The sequence below is a fragment of the Acomys minous genome, assembly GCF_964271855.1.
Source record: "Acomys minous genome assembly, chromosome: 14".
Classification (NCBI taxonomy): domain Eukaryota; kingdom Metazoa; phylum Chordata; class Mammalia; order Rodentia; family Muridae; genus Acomys; species Acomys minous.
In genome coordinates this window covers 93,154,253-93,173,519 of record NC_140496.1, presented here as the reverse complement: position 1 = coordinate 93,173,519, position 19,267 = coordinate 93,154,253, and the positions used below count along the sequence as shown (strand labels likewise).

General features: G+C 42.8%; 1 protein-coding gene across 1 annotated transcript in view; it reads right to left on the bottom strand.

Moving 5' to 3' along the window:
• Positions 1–18,187, bottom strand: part of EIF4E (eukaryotic translation initiation factor 4E) — a 36,599-nt gene extending 18,412 nt beyond the window's left edge. Inside the window, exon 1 of the mRNA XM_084757413.1 lies at positions 17,298–18,187. Within this exon, the coding sequence (XP_084613539.1) occupies positions 17,298–17,315 (18 nt within the window). The 5' untranslated portion in view covers positions 17,316–18,187. The remainder of the gene's footprint in view (positions 1–17,297) is intronic.
• Between the last annotated feature and the right edge of the window lie 1,080 nt (positions 18,188–19,267).

Below are 19,267 nucleotides of genomic sequence, written 5' to 3'. Positions count from 1 at the left end.
ACCTTGGGTGACAGTGTCTTAGATAAAATGAAAAGTGAGCACTATGCAGAGAGCCTTGGTGTTACGGTGACTCTTAGAGTGGCACGTTCATAGTGTGACTCTGGGCAGTCTACTAGAGAGCACATGGTCAAAGCATCAGAGACCACAGTGTTAGGGAAACTGAGCCCATGCAACCAGGGGTCTTTCAGCTTTCAGATAAAACCAGAGTAAAGTCATGTCCTAGGAATAAAATTCATGGTATTATAAATAAGGTTTAAGTCTTAAGAAATAATAGAAACAAATCCTAATACATGTCAAGACATCTATAGACTGCCTCCAAAATTAAAACTGCACTCTTCAGAAAGGATAATGTTATCTTGAGCCTACTAAGCTAGCTATCTACCAATCAATTAAATATTACACAGTAAAGAATTAAGTGACTAATAGTCAAGACATTGTAAGTCTAAAGATGATTCAGATAACAGCTAAGACAAAAATTTAACTACAATTAGCACTGGGATAAAATTATCCAATTTGAAAGTCTTCAGATTTTATATGTATGAGTGTTTTGCCTGCACATATGTATGTGCACAATAGCAAGAGAAGTCAGAAGGATCAGATCCCCTAGAAGTGCAATTATAGGTGGTGATATGCGTGCTGGGAGCCAAAGCAAGGAAGGTATTCTAGAAGAGGCACCAGTGCGCTTAGCCACAGAATCATCTTTCCAGTCCTTAATTTTATTTTTTTGAGACAGAGTCTCACTATGTTGCCCTGGCTGAACTGGAAGATCTGCCAACTTCTGCATCCTGAGTGCTGGGATTAAAATCATATTATCAAACATGCAGCTAAATACAAACTTACTGGCAGCTCACAACAATCTCTAACTCCATCTGTAACCAACACATGAAGGCAAAATATCAATGCACATAAAATTTTTAAAGTAAATCATAAAAAAGCAGAGTGTTTTTTTTAAAGTGGAGTGTGTGTTATAGGGCTGAAGAGATGGCTCAGCGGTTAAGAGCACTGGCTGCCCTTCCAAAGGACCTGGGCTCAATTCCTAGCACTCACATGACAGCTCAGCATGGAAGGGCCTCCAACTCACAATGATGACCCTGAACTCCTCCTGAGCACAGGCACACACCATGCTATCTTCTCCAATCACATCTTAAATGCCCAGTTTTACTCAGGATTTTTAGATTTACAAATCATTTGGACAAAAGTAAAAGCTAATTTAATAAGATGGCTACTCAAAATAACCTAGCACATGTTTAACCTAACAGACAGCCTGCCCTTAAAAGGCCACAGCATATGTAACAAGTGCATTTCATAAGAGCAAAACCGTGTGTTTATCTATGAGATCATAACTAAAGTACCTGAAAGTGGAGGTGGACAGTATGCTGCAGAGGCTGCGAAGGCCTCAGATGTCACTGTGTAAGCAGTGCAAGTCAGAGAGAGTAAATACTCATGGCAAGTAAGAGAAACATACAGTCAGTTAAGTGCAGAAGAGTAAACCTGGTTTTATATCAACTGAGTTTTTAAGGGTCAAATACAAGGTTTGGCATTGTTCTTTAGGGACCCCCAGTTTAGTAAGCTGCTATACCAAGAGTGCAGAGTTGAAAAGGCAGCACAGAGCCAAGCAAGAGCTGGACAATCTAACAGCTAGCCGCAGCAAACACAGTCTTTCAATACTCTGTAAAACTAACACATGTCAACAAGTTACGTCATCAACGTGTCACAGTCCTAATAGTATATGGCTAAGTGTTTCCTGGTCTACCCCATATTTGTGGTATTTTCTCTAATAAATGTGATGAAATTTCAAATTCTTCTCGCTTTGATGACAAAAAATTTGTGTCAGTTCCCAAAATCCTGGTATGCTTAAAACCTGGTATATGGTTTTAAATATTTAAACCTGTCACCAACTTGCAACATAACATGCATTTAGACCATCTCTTCTGGGAATAAGACCAGCCCTCCACACCATGTGTCTGTGTCTACCACCTGCATACCACAATTAACTCATCTTTTCTTTCAGCTAACTCTTATTCTTCATTTGAAGTGTGTAAAATCCCCCAGTTTAGCATATGGCTCAAATACAGATTTGAAGCAGTAACTCCAAGTGTGACCCAGTATGATGGTAAGCTAAGGTACTGAGATGTGAAGTTAACATCTGGGAACATTTACAGCATTTGACAGTAATTATATATCTACTGAAATCAATCACATGCATTTTTCACAGTATACATCATTTTATAAAAGCAGTACTACCTTTTTTTGGAGGCAAGGTCTCTTGTAGCCTTAGCCTAAGTTGGTGTCAATAAGAAGTAGTCAGGTGACTTCAATTCCTGATCCTGAAGCCTCTACCATCCAAGCGCCCGGATAACACATGTGCTGGATCAACTCAGCAACACAAGTTTTCCCCTATTATGTGGGATACACTGGGCTCAATTCATATCTACAGCCATGCTATCCACACTGGAACCCCACATTTGCCACTCCTGTGTGATCTTGAGTATGTAACAGCTTTCCTGTGTCTCATTCTCCTTGAGATGGGCATTGCAGCACTTATCTGAGAGGATCCACTGTTAGGAGTAGATGAATTAATAGATGAAAAGCTTTCCTTCAACTGTCAGTCCACAATGAATGTACCCGTTACCAAAGAGTAACCTACGGGCATTTCTATTGTAGACCTTGAATTTCCTTGATCTGGAATAATTCCAGAATTATAAATGTTAATCCATTTTAAAATATTATATATTTAATTACATTATGTGTACACATGTGGACTATGTGTACACGAATGTACATGCCCACCAAAGCCAGAGGCATTGGATCCATTCTGGAGCTGGTGTTACAAACGCCGGGACCCTAACTCAGGTAACTATGCAAAAACAGTTCAAGCCTTTAACCACCAAGCCATCTTTCAGTCCCTTCTTTTACATTTCTTTTTTTAAGGGGTGGGGGGAGACTAAAAACTAACTGTAGGGTTTCATGGCTTTCCATGTGAGGTATACTGTATAACTGGAGATTGTACTGGGTATGCTATGATTTTGAAAAGAGGAAAAAATATTATACATTCTGTTCACCCCTCCTCTCTGCATCATGTCTACTTAATACTTGTGGGTAGCCACCCAGTAGAGAAAATCACTCGACCCCTCCCAGAGCCGAGACCCAACTCTACTGTGACACTCCTACTCCCTTTTCTATTCTGAAGCTTTAATACTTTTGCCCTCATTTTCTTTTTGTTTGTTTGCTTGTTGTTGTTGTTGTTTTTGCCTTGATAAATTAATGAATGGCTAGAGCATAGTATGGAGCTGAAGGACTTATTAATTGGGAATACAATGAGTACTGAAGTCAAGCATCAAGTTAAAGACCAAAGAGGTAGAGAAGGAAAGAAACTTGTAAGTCTGTCACATTTGCTCACCCATCATGCTGCAGTTGTACGCCATGCTAGAACTAACAGCTTCGTTGCCCAGGCTCTGGCTTCACTACTACAGTTTTCCTCTGATAACATCAAATGCAATTCCAGACCTACCAATTTCTGATGGACTAGGAGGAAATATTACAAAGTGGGGTGTGTGTAGAAGGAGTCTATAGCCTGAATCTAGTTGTAATCCCTATTTGACAATTCCTTTACATTTTAATTAGTGGGGTAAAAGTTTTTTAGAATAGGGATTTAAGTGACTAAAATTCCCTATAGCCATCAATTTCTTTAATTGCAAAATAAAGAAGGGTTTTAGCAGTAATGCAACAAAGTGATCAACAGCTGACAACTGTAATTAGTCATCAGTAGTTTCAGGTGCAATGAACTGGGAAAAGACAGCAGATGAGTAAATGGGGCACACCCAATTAGATTTCTAGACTCTGGGGTGGTCTGGCTAGTCTTTTCAACTTTACTATTAGGAAAAATAAATTTAAACTACAGAAGCTGAATTATCAGCATTCCTATTTCAGTAAGTATTTCAGTAAGTATGTGACCTAACCTTCCCGCAGCATGCTCCCTAAATTACAGTCCTTGACTCAACAGCTTCAGCCTACCCTCAGTTCTTACATGAGCCCTTCCCAGCTCAGGCATGCACACACCAAGTGCGATACAGGAAGAAAAGTTCAGGCTGGTGACTTGGTTGGGAATAACTACCCACATGATCACCACACTCAGACGACTCTAATGCCAACACTCCCCTTCCTGAAGAAACCAAATGAATGAGCAAGTTCCATGCCACAGTAGTGGTAACTAAAGGACAGGCATGACTGGTAGCCTAGCTCCAGTCCCCCTGCACTCCTCCTCACCTCACTATTTCAAATGCCCTATTAAAAAGGAAACACTATTACAGCAATGGAGCTGCACACTTACCTTACAACTCAACATTGCAACAGGGTGAAGGCTCTATATCAAAGAATGAGGTCAAATCAGAGAAACAGCACTTCATGATTTTGAAAAGGAGAACTTCAACCCCACATCTTATGAAAACTATGAGTTCTCTTTTTTGTTGTTTCTTGTTTGAGACAGGGTCTCCCGCTGTGATGCTCCTGCCTCAGCCTCTGGAGTGCTGGAACTGCACGTATGAGTCACAACAATGAACTTCCTGAAAATTCTTACCTGATCAGTATTAAATAGTTACTATCAGGCAATGTGCTATCTCTGTGTGCATTATCCATATATAGTCAAATGTCACCATGCTGAAGAGATGGCTCAGCAATTAAGTGCACATGCTACCTTCCAAAGCACAAGGTTGGTGGTACCTAGCAGCCATGTGAAATGGTTCACAACAACCTGTAATTACAGCTTCAGGGGAGCCAGTGCCCTCTTCTGGTCTCCGCAGTCACCTGCATGTGGGTCCACATAGCCATAGTGAAACTGACACACAGGCACATTTATTTAAATGTATTAAATTTTTTTATTAAAGCCGGGCGTGATGGTGCATGCCTTTAATCCCAGCACTTGGGAGGCAGAGGCAGCTGGATCACTGTGAGTTCAAGGCCAGCCTTGTCCAAAGCAAGTCCAGGACAGCTGAGGCTACACAGAAAAACCCTGTCTTGAAAGGCCCCCCAAAATTATCTATTAAAAACTAGTACAAGGCAATCAGAATACACTAATCTAAAAAGAGCAGAAGGAGACATGAGAATGCAGATGGACAAAGGGTAACTGGATCGATGTAGATCAAGCTGACAGCACCTTTAGGGATAAAATAAAGAAATCAATTAAAGAAGCTAGATTCCTCAATTCCCTCTGCTACCTCAAGCTACCAGAACTGCTGTCCCAAGTTCAAAGTAAAATAACAATCTTAGAGGAAAATAGGCAAAGAAAAGGGTGCGTTCTCTACCCTACCTACCTACCTATCTACACACACACATAAAATAATTACAAAAGCTATAAGAAAATGAACATTCAGCCCAGTGGTGGTGGTGGCTGTGTACCCAGTTAATCCCAGCACTCTGGAAGCAGAGGCAGAAGGATCATTGAGTTCCAGGCCAGCCTGGTCTACAGAACAATTTCTAGGGTGCCAGGACTACATGAAGAAATCCTGTCTGGAAAACAAAAACAGAAACAAAGAACAAAAGGAAGGAAGGAAGAAAAGAAAAAGAACATTCAAAAGACAAAAAGGAGCAAAAATAAAAGTTAACACCTGCAATAAAATTAAGATCTAAAGGGGCTGGAGAGATGGCTCTGAGGTTAAGAGCACTGGCTATTCTTCTAAAGGTCCTGAGTTCAATTCCCAACAACCACATGGTAACTCACAACCAGCTATAGTGACATCTGGTGACCTCTTCAGGCATGCAGGCAGAACGTTGTATAAATAAATCTTTTTTAAAAGCTCTAAAAGACTAGGTAGAAAATACATGAAAATTCCCCCCCAAAAAACAGCCCATGAGCTTTTCTACCTCCTCTACCACCATGGCGCCCATGAAAAACTTTATGGAGAAGGGTGGGGAAAAAGGGGGGGGGGTTTGAAATTCACCCTTGACTGCACCCATCCTATAGAGGATGGAATCGTGGATGCTGCCAGTTTTGAGCAGTTCCTCCAGAAGACAATCAAGGCAAATGAGAAAGCTGGGAATCTTGGAGGGGATGTGACCATCAAACGGAGCAAGAGCAAAACCACTGACACTTCTGAGGTGCCTTTCTCCAAAAGTTATTTGAAATATCTCACCAGAAATTATTTGAAGAATGATCGTCAAGATTGGCTGTGTATTGTCACCAACAGCCAAGAGTTATAACTTGTGTTACTTCCAGATAAACCAGGATGAAGAGGAGAAGGAGGAGGAGGATTAAGACACATTGGTCTGGAATGTTTCCTATTAATTCATAAATAAAATTTAGGAACACACGCACGCACGCACGCACGCTAGTCTAAGAAATCCAAACTCTGAACAAAATAAGGGGGGGGGAGGAATGAATGAATACTAATAGACTTGTCAGAAGTGACAGTTCAAGCTGTCATATTTTAAAAATCCCAGCCTTCCTGCTTGGAGGCAGCCCGTGTGTCTTCAGCTGTCCTGAACCTCTCAGCTCATCACACTCCAGCCACCTCCACCACACCACCAGGTTCAAGCAAAGGCCTGTGGCTGAAGTACACTGGTGAAGTCAGCCTGCTCTGCCCCTGGGTCTGTATCCAAACTACAGATAAATAAGTAAATAAAAACAACAGAAGACCGATGGTGTCAAGGCAAGAAAGTTATGAACACAACTAGCCAAGATAAAGGGGGCAGCTTGATTTTGCACGGATCATCAAAGCCCTCCAAAGAATTGTCAAAAGAAAAACACCACATGGGAGAGTAACCCTTATTAACAAAATTATTCCAGAGAACTTTCTGGAGCCACTATAAAGTCTGCAGCTGCAATGCTGTTGGCTACCACCGTCGTTGAGACCTACAGTGATATCGTGGAATAGTCAACTAGTTAAGAATTACAAGAGAAAATATTTCAATAAAGGAGTATTTGACAACCATAAATAAAGGGAATTGTAAAAAAAAAAAAAAATTAAGTTCAAGAGGGGTGGTTGGAGAGATGGCTCAGAGGTTAAGAGCACTAACTGCTCTTTCGGAGGTCATGCGTTCAATTCCCAGCACCCACATGGTGGCTCACAACCATCTATAATGTAATCTGATGCCCTCTTCTGGCCTGCAGGTGTACATGCAGGCAGAGCACTGTATACACAATAATAAATAACTAAATAAAAATTCAAGAGGCACCAGCACAATGGATGAAAACACATGCTAATAGGGGCATGAAGAAAACAACTGACTGAATGAAGATTTCCAGACTGCTACAACAGAAGCTGAGCACAGAATGGCTTCAAGTTTCTCAAGAAGTACCAAACTACAGGTATACTCTTGCTTAGTTACCAAGGTCTCAAAAAACCACTTAATTCCCATGCACACTTATTTATTCACATGTTCTCTGACATTTTCACTCCCACTGCTCTCTCTTATCTCTCAGTGCCATTGAGCAAGCTGTTCTTCAAGTCTCCTTTCTATTTTTCCTCTAACGTTTTGTGAGCCACGGAGTTTAATTAGAATTGTTTGCAGGACCATGGGGGGCAGGGTTATCTGCTGGAGTACAGAGAATCTCGGTAGCTATACCACTGAGGAAAACGACTCCTACTTCTCCCGGCTCATGTACCTTTTCTTTAAAAAACAACAACAAACAAACAAAACCAAAGGAGATGCTGATCTAACAAAGTGAGACAAGAAACCAAACAGGAATTGGGACACAGCAAAAGACTGGCAACTCACACGAGTCAGAAGGAAGAGAACCAGGAACAGTGCACTAGGAAACAGAAAGCAGCATGTGATTTAGGTGAACATGACAAGCAATGTGATAAAATGGCAGCATGCCTATTATTCCATAACCTTATCTGACAAACACAAACAAAATACCAGCTCAATGACAGAGCATTTGCCTAGCATCTGTAAGGCCCTGGGTTCAGGCAACAGTGTGTGAAATATAACCAACTGTGTGGTCTCCCTGGCCCCGATCTTAATTTATACATTACTCATTTTGACCACATCAATGAAGTTTTTCTTTCTGTCCACCTGGCCTGCACATTTGACTAAAACAACCCAGGGTTAACGTAATCTCACAACAAGGTAAGAGTGGCCCACTCCTACAGACTACTGAAGACTCTGGCCCATAAGACAAACCAGTCACATAATAGTAGAGTCCTAGCTTCCCAGGACATGCTCTCATTTTTACTCACTGTTTCTCAGGAGAACCTATGCTACAAATTCCAGAAGTTGAAGTCAAACTACAATCCCAAAATTATACCCAAATTCTTTTTTTATTCACAACTTTTCTCTCTTTTTTAAAAAGAGTTATGAAAACAGTGTTCTGCCTGAGTGTACACCTTCAGGCCAGAAGAGGGCATCAGATCACATTATAGATGGTTGTGAGCCACCGTGCAGTTGCTGGGAATTGAACTCAGGACCTCCAGAAGAGTAGCCAGTGCTCTTAACCACTGAGCCATCTTCCCAGTCCCACACTATACTTTCTAAACAAGGGAGAGCTAAATAATTGTGGGTCACAACCTACTATCAGATAGTTCATTTGATCAGTGCCGTTTTTAACTTCAATTTTATGTTAAAACATCCACTTAACATAAAACCTCTTATATAGGAAAAGTTGCTCATCATAGCAATGTTTAATAGTTAAAAATAGCCTAAGTGCTGATCAATACAGAAATAACAGGCCAGAAGAGTGCACATGGCTAGCTAAAATCTATTAAGAGTACTGTACTGATTTGCAAGCATGCAAACCTGTACATGAAAGAATGGACTAACTCCAGCTCAGTTTAATATTCCACTTTACATGCCTGTACAAAATCTGGATTTTTAACTGCTCATTTAGGTAAAAAAAATAAGAAAAAATAAATCAGAGAACAATACCAATTTCATACAACACTAAATCATACCTTAAAATTTTTTAAACAGACGTAAGTAGCTTTTTAGGACAAATTTAAATAGTTTACTCAGCCAAAGTGGACACTCCCAATTCTACTTTCAAAATTAAACCAAATACAAAACACACATGATGATGGAGAGAGCCAACTCCCACCCCTTGTCCTCTGACCTCTACATGAGCTCCTTAACACGTGTCCCCTCACTAAATAAGTAAAAGTAATAAAATAACTATTACTAGAAAAACAAGCAAATAGATGTTTAGATTCAACATGGGATAGGCAAGAGTTATTTTGCACAATTAGAAAAGAAAGGCCATGAAAGGAGGCACACACCTTTATTCTTAGCACTCAAGGGACAAAGGCAAGTGGATCTCTGAGTTCTGTGTCAGTCAGAGATACAGTGTAAAAGAAACAAGGCCTCCCACTGGTGGCACAGGTCTTTAATCCCAGCACTTGGGAGGCAGAGCAGGTAGATATCTGAGTTCCAGGCCAACCTCGGCTACAAAGTTGAGCTCCAGGGCAGGGAGGGCTACACAGAAACCTTGTTTCCAACAAAACAGAAACAAAAAGTGGGTGAGGATGCTTTCTGGAAAGATGTCTTAGTGGTTAAGAGCACTTGCTGCTGTTGTAGAAGTTCAATCCCAGCATCCACATCATGATCACAACCACCTGTAACTCCACCTCCAGAGAGACCAACACCCTCTGACTTGCACAGGCACCCACATACACATGGCACACACTCACCCCACACAGACACAAGTCATAAAATAAAAACCAAAGTAATAATGATATAAGAGTCAGCACTTAGCCTCTAACAGTCTATGTATTTAGTATGTTTCACATTAACTCCATCTTATACATCAATATAACTGACTTTTCCCCCTGTACTTGTAGGCATTTTACAGCAATCTTATACATCAATAACTGGTTTTTTTTCTGTACCTGTGTGCATTTTATATAAATGCATTTAAAAATACTGAGATGAGCTGGTTGTAGTGGTGCACACTTGTAATCCCAGCACTCGATAGGCAGAGGCAGGTGGATCTCTGTGAGTTCCAGGCCAGCCTCGCTTACAAAAAAAAAACAAAAACAAAAAACAAAAAACACTTAACAACAAATGGATTCTATCTATAGCAACGTGAAGAGAAAAATATCTAGAGAACATGACCACACACTTCATCAGAATGCTAAAGGAATTTATTTGGATTCTGAACCATGAGCATGGATTAGTAATTTAAAAAAAAATCAGCAGTTAAGAGCACTGGCAATTCCCGACACCCACATGGCAGCTCACAACTATCTGTAACCCCAGTTCCAGAGGATTTAACACCCTCTCACAAGCATACAGGCAGGCAAAATGCCAATGCAAATAAAAATAAATTATTTTTTAAAACTTACAAAAGCTAAATACCTTTAGAGTTTAAAAGACAAAATGATAAAAAAAAATACACTATACAAGTTCAAAAGAAAAATATATACATGATATGTATCAGTCTATATCTAACATATGCATTATATGTATAATCTTACTCTGCAAAGCACACAGTATAGTGTTTCAGAGCAATAATTTTACATTAACTTATTCATGTTTAATGATGACCTAAGCATCAACTTTATCCTTAATGTACAAGTTTTGCTGAACGTAGTAAAGAGTTGGTCACTTTAGTTTTGGTTGAATTTTGGTGGAGTTTTTCCCCCTTAATAGCATATCAATAGTTCTCCTCCCCTGTGTCCCCCCAACATCTTAGTGAGGCTGCAGTGGTCACTGCCACTCTCTGAGCTTCGACATGCCACCCAAAGACAACAAGATAGATGGCAGAAAGTCAGCCAAAAAAGACAAGGACTCAACTCAGTAAATAAGTCTGGTGGCAAAGCTAAAAAGAAGAGCTGGTCCAAAGGCAAAGTGTGGGACAAGCTTAACAATCTAGTCCTGTCTGACAAAGCCACATAGGACAAACTCTGTAAGAACTTCCAATCATAAGCTTATTACTCCAGCTGTTGTCTCTGGGAGACTGAGCTTTGTGGGTCCTTGGCCAGGGCAGCCCTTCAGGAGCTACTTAGTAAAGGACTTTTCAATCTGGTTTCAAAGCACAGAGCCCAAGTAATTCACACCAGAAACACGGAGGGTGGAGATACCCCAGCTACTGGTGAAGATGCACGAGCAGGTGCAATCGGTTGTACATTTAGGAAAATAAAACTTTGTTAATTCAATAAAACTTGACATCTGGCTTTGGGGTGTGAGTCCTAATTCAATTAAAATCTATATAACCTTGTTAAGATAGAATAAAATTTACAAAGATATAAATTTCTTACCTAAAAAATTCTTAATTCATCTAAAATACAAGAAAAATGTGTATTTTCACCTTTCTATTAAGAAATTAGATACTTTTGCCTTCTGTGATACTTGAAATAAGAAGACACTGTGGTGGCATGCTATATTCCACCAAGACTTCATGTGGCAATACTAATACATAGATAAGGCATTAAAACCGGTCACTGTAGAAGCAAAGATGACTCTTACAGCTAATTTCTGCATAGTATTTTGCAGTAACAAGCTTAAATACATGTTAATTCATCTACAGCAAGTAAATCCCAGTTTGTGGATATCTTTTTTAATTCACTGACACTATTTCCACTAGCAAAATATCCTAAGACACAAACAAAAAGCCAGGAGAAGGGAAGCTGTCATTTGATGTCTTCCAAAATCTACCTACAAAGTTGTAGACCAAGTGCTAACCACGGATTTTATCCCATGAGCTCTTCATATTTGTGGGTTTGTTATGTTTGTTATCAACAAATCTGACAAATTTCCAACAAGAGATATTCAAAGTAAAAACCATTCTGAAAATATGCATGGTTTTTGTCATTACTCCCTGAGTAACACAGAGCAGATCTTTCTGTGGCATTTATATTGTATGGGATAGTATTCCAAATACACAGCAGGATGTACAGGTTACATGCTGTTATGACATTGTCTATGAGGCCTAAGCTGTCTGCAGGTACTTTCTTAAAATTTTATGCTTTGATCCAACATGATCATGTAAGCGTTGCCTACACAACTTTCAGTTCAGAGCTGCAGCAAAGCCCCTGAGCCTTTGTCAACATCAAGCTCCCTTTCTGAAGTCACCCTGCATGCTGCAGATGGCAGTGTGATATTTAAGAGCACACTCTGGGATGGGGCTCCTTAGAGTCAGTCATTCTGATCTGTGAAGTCAGAGCACCTCCACTGTCTAATAGGACTATATTAAATGAATGCATCTAGTACCTGCTGTGATACCTGACACACCTAAGTTGGCAATTAGTAAAGATTTGCCTACATTAAAAATAGCCACTGTAAAAAGCAAACCATTGTTAAGCCAGGCATGGTGGCGCACGCCTTTAATCCCAGCACTTGGGAGGCAGAAGCAGGCGAATTGCTGTGAGTTCGAGGCCAGCCTGGTCTACAAAGCAAGTCCAGAACAGTGAGGCTACACAGAGAAACCCTGTCTACAAAAACCAAAAACAAAACCAAAACAAAACAACAACAAAAAAACAAAAAACAAAAAAAATCAGGATCACTTTAGGATATTTGATTCCTATTTTTGAGGACTGAGAACGTCAATGTTCTCCCATCACAAGGAAACATGAGTGAGACTGTATAAGCCATGCTCATTTTCCCCTCAGCCATCTCCCTGAGAATGCTGGCACGACTCATAATGTAACACAAGACAGTCTCCAATGCGGCAGCAATAAAAAGGAGAAACCATCAGTAACAGAACAGCAGCTACTGCACAAGTCCCCTAGTCCAGGGCTGCTGGGACTTCTGCTGAACTCAACCTTCCTAAAGCTTCGACCCTTTGATACAGTGACTCATGTTGTGGTGACCCTCAACAATAAAATTATTTTGTTGCTACTTCATAACTGTGATTTTCCTAGTTATTAATCATAATGTAAATATCTGTGCTTTCCTATAGTTTTAGACCACCCCAGTGGAAAGGGTTGTCCGAACCCCAAGTTGAGAACCACTGTTCTAGAAAATGTCTCATGATAATGTTATTGTTTGAACCCCAAGCTGAGAACTGCTGTTCAGAAATTAAAAGTATTTCATGAAAGTGTTATTTGATCAGGACTTTCTATTCCATCTGGATTAAGCTGACCTTGCTCATTTTATACGATTTCGTGTAAGTATAATGTGTATCTACACTGAATTTCTCTAAGTCAAATTATACAGATTTATAGTATAAAGTAAAGTGAAATTTGGAATAAACACCTGAACAAAGTTTGGTTTAGTAATAACCAAAAAAGTGGGTTCCTCACTAAAGAAAAAGAATATTTGTCAAGTCTGCTTACCAATCAACAGCTTTTCATTTATAACACTGAGTTCTTTTCCTGTTTAAAAGCTTTATTTTTTATGGGTTTGCCAGCATGCACAGAAACGTGCACCACATGCATTCCTGGTACGATGGATCCTCAGGAACTGGGATTACAGACAGGTGTGAGCTGCCATGTGGGTGCTGGGAACTGAACCCAGGTCCTCTAGAAGAGCAGCCAGTGTTCTTAACTTCTGAGCCATCTCTTCAGCCCTTCTTGTAAAGCTTTTTATGCGTATATTTACTTACTTTTCTATGTGTGTGTGATTGCCGTGGTGTGGACCTGGAGGTCAGACAACTGTGTGAGAGTCCTCTGCACCAAGAGGGTTCTAGGCTTCAACTCAGGTCCCTAAGCTTGGCAGCACCTTTACCCCTAAGCCATCTCACAGAACCTCTTTCCTTGAACTGTACTTTGCTTTGAGACAAGGTCTTGACATGCAGGGCAGGCTGTGCTCAAAAATCACAATTCTCTTGCCTCCACCTCCGAGTGCTCAGATTACAGGCATGCATCACCACAGCTGCCTTCTCCATGTTTCAAAGTCTTATTTTAAAAGCAGGTTTCTAAGCATAAAGAAAGGAAATATCTGGATAACTGTGGTGGTGTACACCTGTAAATCCCAACACTGGGAAGGCAGGAAGAATTCAATACTCCCCTCCCCAAGTTTTAGGTCCACTAGCCTAATCTACACAAGTTCCAAGCCAGCCACGGCTATACAAAAATCGAAAATAAAAGCTACAATAAATTATAAAAACTAAAATATATATATATATATATATATATATATATATATATATATATATATATACTAATGAAAGTATTCTCTAATAACAAGAAAAATAGACAAAAAAGCAAACTATCTAAAAAGAACCCTGAGTCACTAAGAACACGGTTGAGGTCACTGTTTTGCCATCTTCAGTGAGTTTAATTTTGACCTTGCCACAACTCCAAGCTTAAAAGGAGAAAGCAGCTTCTGCCCACAGGTCGTGTGAAGCAACACACTTCCCTTACTGCTCCCTTTTGACCATCTCCATTTCTACCTGTGAGCCATTACTTACATAACTAAACTCAAAGTGACTGATTTGATGGGAATTCCATAGATTAAAAGGTTGGATAATAGGGGGAGAAAAACCACCCACTTGTGACTCTAAGTCAATGGCTCTCAACCTTCCTCAAGCTGCAATCTTTTTTTTTGGTTTTTCGAGACAGGGTTTCTCTGTGTAGCCTTGGCTGTCCTGGACTCACTTTGCAGACCAGGCTAACCTCGAACTCACAGCGATCCACCTGGCTCTGCCTGCCGAGTGCTGGGATTAAAGGTCTGCGCCACCATGCCCAGCAAGCTGCAATCTTTTAACACAGTTGCTCATGCTGTGGTGGGCCCAGCCATAAAATTATTTTCGTTGATACTTCATGACTGTAATTTTGCTGCTGCTATGAATCATAATCTAAGTATCTGTATTTTCTGATGGTCTTAGGCAGTCCCTGTTAAAGGGACATTCCACCCCAATATAAGGTCATGACCCACAGGCTGAGAACCACTGGTCTCAGTGCTTTCCATTAGGCACACTACAAAAAACAGAAACAAAGCACAAGCTAAATGAAAATACCAATTATCAGCCGGGCAGTGGTGGCGCGCGCCTTTAATCCCAGCACTCAGGAGGCAGAGGCAGGTGGATCCCTGTGAGTTTGAGGCCAGCCTGGTCTACAAAGCGAGTCCAGGACAGCCAGGGCTACATAGAGAGACCCTGTCTCGGAAAAAAGAAAAGAAAATAGCAATGATCAAGTAAGATTTTACAAGCTTCAACACAGTACCGCAACTGCAATCCAATAGTAAAATAAATCAGCTGCTTTTAAAAAAGTATTTAAAACGGAAAAAGTACTAGTGTAGTTCAGTAGTAAAATGAAATGAACTTAGTATGCACCAGACCCCAGAGAAAATCAAACACCAAAAAACCAAAATAAACAGAAAACTTTTTTGAGACAGGGTTTCTCTGTGTAGCCCTGGCTGGCCTTGAACTCAAGTCAGAGATCTGTCTGCCTCTGCCCCAGAATGCTGGGATTAAAGGTGTAGTGTGCAGCCACTACCTAGCTAAAAAAAGTCAATCTTAAAAATACTAAAAAGAATGCCGGATGACTAGTCTATAGACAAGGGTGTACTAACAGTTAAAAAGAAGACGAACACCTCAATACCATTTTGCTATCTCCAACTAGTTTCAACCCTCACACCTCAGGTTTCTCTTGTCCTTAAATTTAGACACACTACCCACATCAGCAGGGAGTTAGGCTGCAAGAGCTAGCTTTGTAGCCTAAACATCACTTGGTACCCCAGCCTAAACATATCAGCAACTCTAAGTACTGACTCAGAACAAAATCCAGTGACTCCAAATTGTGGCTTTAACACAACCCAAGACTTAAATGTAACTGAAATGTCATACAACAAATTGCTGTTTTATTGCTTAGGTCTCTTTAGTTTTGCCCCTATTATTATCTGTGATATTTTCTCTAGTCCCAACAGAGAAAGATATAAGATTCAGTCAGAAGAAGACATCAGAACTTGCCAAAAGCGTTTAAGTTAATTTTAAATGTTTAAGTTAAATTTAAATGTTTCCCCTTATTCTTCCACTGATATTCTAAAGTCACTTGTTTTGCAAACTACGAAATTGTGAGAAAAATTAATGCCAATAAAGAACACGCAGATCACACTCACACACAGTCACTTTTAATTCCACCAAGATCAGAACGTTTTGCAAACTAATCGGAACTCTTCCGTCTATGGGTGAATTTTTAAAATATAAAATTATCGGGCAAAGGCGGTCTACAGATGTTTCTATGCCAAAGTTGTCTAGTTGCTCATCTACAATTTTATGTACCTGAGGTGTGACACCCTTTTAAGAAAAAGGAAAAAAACCTGGGATGGCAAACCAAAACCAGGACAAAAACGAAAGAGACCACCCTCTGCCTACCGGGTAACTACCAACGTGTTTCTCTGTGAGCATCTTGCTTCAATTAATTTCCAAACAGCCCTTTAGTTAGGAGGAAGGCAATGTAGTGGGAGGAGGAGGAGGAGGAAAAAAGCCAAATGGAAAAAGCACAGTTGAGAGGACCTAAGAGATGGTTCAGAAAAAGAGTTTGGATTGCTGTCCTCTGATATCCACACACAAACCACAGCTCACGCCGCTGCCTCCACGCTCGTCTTTTTAAAATGTAAGACACTTTGCAAGTTTCTACTTCCGATATTAGTGTTCGCTGGCTATCTTCCAGACGATCAGGTGGCGTCAGAGCAAGAGAATCTACAGAGTCGTCGGAGGCGTGCGCGCTACGCCCAAGAGGATGAATGAATGGGAGGCAGGCGCGCGTGAACCGCGGGGCTTCGGCCAGCCGACCCGCCGCGGCGATCAGTAGGCCTCGCTCCTCCCCCTTCCCTCCTCCATGACAGCCCAGTCCCGGCGTGGAGGGGCCGGGACAATGTGATCACCTTCGCCGCAGCCCCCCTCCCCCGGGCCGGGAGGTGCTCGGCACGATCCCAGGGCGCCCTCCCTACTCACGCCCGCAGCTCCCCGGCTCCCCGCGGGATGCGCCCGCGCGCGCCCACCGGCTCCGCCAGCCCACCCTCCTCCACAAGCCCGTGCGCGGCCCCGCACGAGGACCCCGGCGGCTGGGCGCGGGCGGGCGGGCGACGGCTGGCCGCGGCGGCCCCAGGCTCCCTGCGGCTCTTTCGGTCCGGCTCGCCGCCCACTCGGCCCGCGACCCTCACCCGCGCCGGGTCCCCAGGCCGATCCCCCGCCCGCGCCCGCCGCCCGAGCCGCCCTCCGCACCTCGGGGCCGCGCGGCGCCCCTCCCCCACCGCCCCGGTGCCCGGGCCCCCACACGGCGTGTGCGCTCCACGCTGCCGCCGCCGCCGCCAGCCTCCCGGCGCCGAGGCTGCCCGCCCGCGAAAGGTCAGGCCCGGGGACAGGGGCCGGGCGCGGCCGCAGGTGGCGTGCGCGCCGGGAGCGCCGTCCCGCGGGGAGTCCCTGAGCCGAGGGAGCCAGAGCGCGGGGACCTCGGGGGGTGGGGGCCGAAGGCAATACTCACCGGTTCCACAGTCGCCATCTTAGATCGATCTGATCGCACAACCGCTCCTGAGGAGGGGGGGGGGGGTGAGAGGAAAAAAATGAGATTCAAACCGGATTGGCCGGCTCCTGCCCACGTGACGGACGTGTCCGTTTGGCCCGGCGGCGCCTGCGCAAGACTGCAGCTGCGTGGGGAACGAGAGGCTTCTGGGAAGTGGAGTCTCTCTCTCTCTCTCTCTTTTTTTTTTTTTCCTTAAGACGAAGTATTATTTTTCTCTTTAAAAAAAAAAAGGGACTGATCACGTGGTCGCTGAAGAGGTTGTGCGGCTCCCGGCGCCGCGGGCGCTCGCTGCAGAGTAGGTTTTAGGCCTCTGCGCTGCAGCGGACAGAGCTGCGGTCGCACTCACTGCGGGGCATTCCTGCTGTGCCCTTTGTCGCCCAGTCCTCCCATCTTTCCTAGAAGGTTGGGAACTGCAGGCTCAGCACACGCAAGAAGGTTTCATCTGCTTAGCGGAGGTCCTAGACAAGTTGCTTGTGTTTTTTTATTTAGTTTTCTTTTCGCCTCCCACCATTTTCTCTTGGTTTCAGAAAGAGGCGGTGATGGAGAGTCTGCGTTCCCCCCGTCCCCGGTCCACTAACGCGGGTGGTCACTCGCTGCCATGGCTGCCCAAGCGTGTGGGCGGGGTTGCCCACGGTACCCACTCGCACGCTTAGGGAGGGGAAGTGCACGCGTCGGCTTTTCCTGTTCCCAGTCCTGAGATGAAGGCGTCAGGGCTGAATCTTGCTGGACGTAAAAAGTTTGGAAGTTTTGTCCAATCGGTTCCAGTATTCTGCTTGAACGTGAACGGAAATAGCCTACGTCCAGGTGCCAGCCAGGGAAGCCACTCCGGCCTCCGCTGACTCAGCCCTGGACTGAAGGTCAGGGAGTCGTTAAGCCGGGTCAACTATGACTCTTGACGTTGACTCATGCTCCTTAGGCGAGTGACTTAATCGCTCAGTGCCTCAGCCTTTTCATTTATGAACCAAAGATGATAATACACTTACCTCACAAGGGTGTGCTGTGGTAAGGGCTGTAACCAGCTTTGAAAACGCTTCGGAATCTAAATGATGAGAAGCAGGCGCGTGCTTTCAGGACGGACCAGCTGCCTCCGCCTCCGCCTCTGCTGCTGTTTTAACCATTTCTTTTTGACACAGGGTCTCTCATAGCCTAGGATGGCCTTGAACTAGAGGTGTAAGGGAGGATGGTCTTGAATTCTGGATCTTCCTACCTCCACCCTCCAGCCCAAGTACTGGGTTTACTGGTGAGTCTGAGGGAAGAGGGAAGGATGGAACGCCAATGCTGGGCAAGCACTCTGCCAACTGAGCCATTACCCCAACCTTTAACACTGTTTAAAATGTTTCTTTTGTTTACTTTGTTACGTCGCTATGTACACCAATGCAGTTTTCAAGTTTCAAGACTTTTTCTTTCTTTACCAATGTTGTTGCTCTCAACAGAAGCCTTACTTTCAGGAAAGTATGTCCATAACAACCACTAACAACCACAAATTTGTTCCCATACTGGCATGCTTCAGGAACTTTCTTCTAAGTTACTGGACCTTCCTTTCTCAAGACAGTGTTGAGCAAAGGTTCTAATAAGCAAGGCAGGATCGCGTTGCTGCATCGCCAGAAAAGCCGTAGGAACAGGCTGTCTCTGCGCCTGCCTTTATGGTGCTGCTGTTGTCCAGAGCTGTGTCATCACTATTATTGAGTTCATAATGGATGTCTGGGTTGACTAACACATAATTGAAGCTGTTATAAGAACTCAAAGCCGATACCTGTTCATGTTTTTGTTTACCAGCCTGGCAGCGGTGATTTAAATGAAAGGTTTTTTTTTTGTTTTGTTTTGTTTTTAAGTCAGCATCAGTAGATTCTAAAGTTGATACAGTTCTGCAAACTAAACAAATAGATGAATGGCTGTGGACAAATCTGTTACACTAACCAAAGTAATTACAG